The sequence below is a fragment of the Aulonocara sp. 'chitande type north' Nkhata Bay genome, linkage group LG12 (assembly GCF_057382095.1).
Source record: "Aulonocara sp. 'chitande type north' Nkhata Bay isolate Kocher_YH1m ecotype deep benthic linkage group LG12, A_spYH_male_GT1.1, whole genome shotgun sequence".
Classification (NCBI taxonomy): domain Eukaryota; kingdom Metazoa; phylum Chordata; class Actinopteri; order Cichliformes; family Cichlidae; genus Aulonocara; species Aulonocara sp. 'chitande type north' Nkhata Bay.
In genome coordinates, this window is record NC_141355.1 from 36,222,991 (window position 1) to 36,226,055 (window position 3,065).

General features: G+C 35.0%; 1 protein-coding gene across 1 annotated transcript; it reads left to right on the top strand.

Moving 5' to 3' along the window:
- The first annotated feature begins 341 nt into the window (after positions 1–341).
- On the top strand, positions 342–2,394 carry LOC147318010 (C-X-C motif chemokine 10-like). The gene is made up of 4 exons (XM_086313005.1): positions 342–445; positions 931–1,048; positions 1,459–1,539; positions 1,847–2,394. The coding sequence occupies exons 1-4, from the start codon at positions 382–384 to the stop codon at positions 1,893–1,895; spliced, it is 312 nt and encodes a 103-aa protein (XP_086169131.1). The 5' UTR covers positions 342–381; the 3' UTR covers positions 1,896–2,394.
- The last annotated feature ends 671 nt before the right edge of the window (positions 2,395–3,065 follow it).

A 3,065-nucleotide genomic window follows, 5' to 3' on the forward strand; every position in this document is an offset into this window, starting at 1 on the left:
ATGAGGTGTCTGAGTTTTACCTCCAGCCTTAAATTTGGAGCCAACATCTAGTAATCAAAGAAATCCAATATTAATTGTACACTACATTTACATTTAGATATAACCCTAAATACAATAATAAAATGTTATTATATAACAATATGAAATTATATTTATAATTTTATTTTATGACTCAGTTTTTTATATTGTAAGTGGTGATGAAATGCGGTGTTTGCCATATTTAGCTCAGTCAGCAAAAACTACAAAAAAAAACCGCCACAGAGTTTCCCTCCTTACTTCCTCTTTTTCAGCTTTATAAACCCACACTCGACTTCATTCACTCTCAGACTTTCACTCTTGCATCCTCACTGGTCCTCAAAGATCAAAACAACCATCACGAAGATGAACAAGCCACTGCTCCTGCTGGTCGCTCTGACTTTCTGCTGTTGCATCGCGTCTCTGCATGGTAAGAAAACATTATTGCTTTAATTAAAAATATTTGTACATTTTGGTATCTCACAGGAGGGCAGCCAAAATATGCCATTTGATTTTGAGGGCATTATTTTATTCATATTTATCGTCTTTAAATGTATTTTATCTTGTCTTGGTTCACATGATGTCATAGTTTATTTATTCTGGTTTTTTTTAAATGCATTAAAGTACAGTACAATAAAAAAACAAGCTTTTTAAGTAGGTTGTAGGTATTACCCGTGACACTTGTTTTGAGTGTCAAGGGTAATACCTGACCTTAAAGACAGAGCAACAGATCCATTTACTGGCTTCTCTGGGGCTTTCAGCTGCATCTTAGTGCTTTGAAAAACTTTGAAATGGGACTGAAAGTTGCAAGATTTGTACAAACATATATAGATGCATAGTAATTTTGAGCCTTAACAAAGTCAGACTGGTTTAATCTACTAAAGACTAAAATAATAACTAAATCCTTTTTTACAGGTTTTACCATTAACACCTGCCGCTGTAGGCAGACGGTCGCGAATCCTATTCCTCCTAGAGCAGTCAAGAAGATAGAGGTGACTCCTGCCTCAGGACACTGCCCCCGAACTGAAATCACGTGAGTACTTGCACTGATCTGGAGCACTGGGTTGCACAGATTCTCAGTGGGCTGCAGGGTAAATTTAAAAAGAGCATCAATTTGAAATACTCTTTGGTATTAGCTACAAAGCCAGAGCGGGAAAGTTATGAGTACATTTTAGCTAATAATTCACATGTACTGTGCTAATCTAATGTTTTCCTGAAGCTTTAGGTGAAAGTTTATAATAGGAAGTTGAAACACTCAATAGAGCCCCTGGCAACTCTATTATAACTCTCACTGGTCTGGTGTCTGGTGTCATTTTGGCACACAGATCTGTAAACTGAAAGCAAAAAGGAAAGTTGTGCTTCGATTTCTTACTTTTAAGTCTGTGTCAGGTTTAATCAAATGTGTGCAATGTGCTAATTTCTCCATTTTTAATTTCTTCACAGCATCACCGTGAGGAATGGTAACAGGATTTGTGTCGATCCAGAGGCCAAGTGGTTTCCAGGCCTTCTCAACACTCTGCAAAAGTAAGGAGCTTTATCACCTACAACACATATAATCACATTTAATAGACCCGACATAAATAACGTTTACCTAACTTGCTGAGAATATCTTTTTAACTGAGTTGCTGTTTTCAATGAATTTTGATGCTACATTTATCTATCTTAGCTACCTGGAAACAAACAGTATTTTTTTCACTCCTATGTATATTTATTGTGTCTAAAGGAAGGAAAACACATACTAGTTTACTGTATCTGTCACTGCTTTCTGATTTGTATGATTGTTATTGGTTATTCCAGCTATTCTGACTCCATCCTTTTGTTTTGATTACAGGAAAAAGGGCCTCCCAACTGCTGAGCCAACCACTGTTTCTAGCTTCTGATCACGTTTCGTGGCATATCGATGCCTTCAGTCATCAAGCTGTGAATTACCGGAGGAAGGCTGACCCACCTTCCATTGTTTATGTCACTGTCTTTTTGTTTTGTATTGAACCTTTTTGCAGTTTCATTTATTTTTAGTGTTTAAGGGAAAAAAAATTACAACATATACAAAATACCATGATCGAAATGTGACCTTTTATACCTGATAGTATTAATGCGCTGTCTTACCATTTTAAAGAATGTATTGAAGAAAATGAAATACTGCAGTATTGATGCACAGATTTGAACTTTTATATGTTTTGTATCTGTTAGTGTTACCATATCTTACTTAAGAAACATGTATTTGTACTGTTTGATTAAAAATGGATGATTTTAGCATGTTGGTTAGGATGGTTTTTGTCACTCTAGCACTAGGGTGCTATGACTTCAATTTATGTTGTAATTTGGATTTTTGTTTTTTTATATAAAAAAAGATAAGAATAAAGAACTGACAAAAAGACTTAAAAATGACATTTTATTGCCTGCAGCGGGTGTGGGTGGTGGTGATGGTGGGTTCGGGACTGTGTGGGAGGTTTAAAATCCTGGCTTTGATTTGTTGTCATTAAAATTATAATTTCGGCAACAAAGTTTTCAAAAGTTTTCTTTAAACATAAAAACACAAAGCACTATTCTTTGGGAAGTATTTACTTTTAAGGCAATAGTATTGTATTTTGTATATAAACAGTTTGACCCTCAGATAAATCTATTGACCTTGAAGGAGAGGTCAGAGGTCAAACATGACATGATGAGTTTCATCTTCATGTGGTCCTTTCTGTATGTTGAAAATCCACAATCATGGTAGAATTGTAGCTCCTAAGTTATATGGCTTTATATCAGTTTTACACCGATAAACAGTTGGGGACTTATGAAAAGTGTTTCTAAGGATAAGCTGCAATAACCCTGAAGATTTCGCTATTACTAATCAGGCTTTACATAAATGTAAATTAATTAACATTAACATTGCGAGAAAATGACATCCGCCTTTTGAGAACACTTTCACAGAATTGTATGTTTGTGTTAGAGGAATCGGTATTTAAACTTAGCCATATGGAAAAGAAATAGTAAAAACTTATATGATTTACTCATGAAAGTGGCCACTTCCTCATTACTTTCATATATTGTTTTAGTAAGTA

Bases quoted from the DNA above. Each gene is read 5' to 3' on its own strand.
- LOC147318010 (XM_086313005.1), top strand. From the start codon at position 382: ATGAACAAGCCACTGCTCCTGCTGGTCGCTCTGACTTTCTGCTGTTGC. The intron at 1,049-1,458 runs GTGAGTACTTGC...ATTTCTTCACAG, and splicing joins TGCCCCCGAACTGAAATCAC to CATCACCGTGAGGAATGGTA. The intron at 1,540-1,846 runs GTAAGGAGCTTT...TTTTGATTACAG, and splicing joins CTTCTCAACACTCTGCAAAA to GAAAAAGGGCCTCCCAACTG.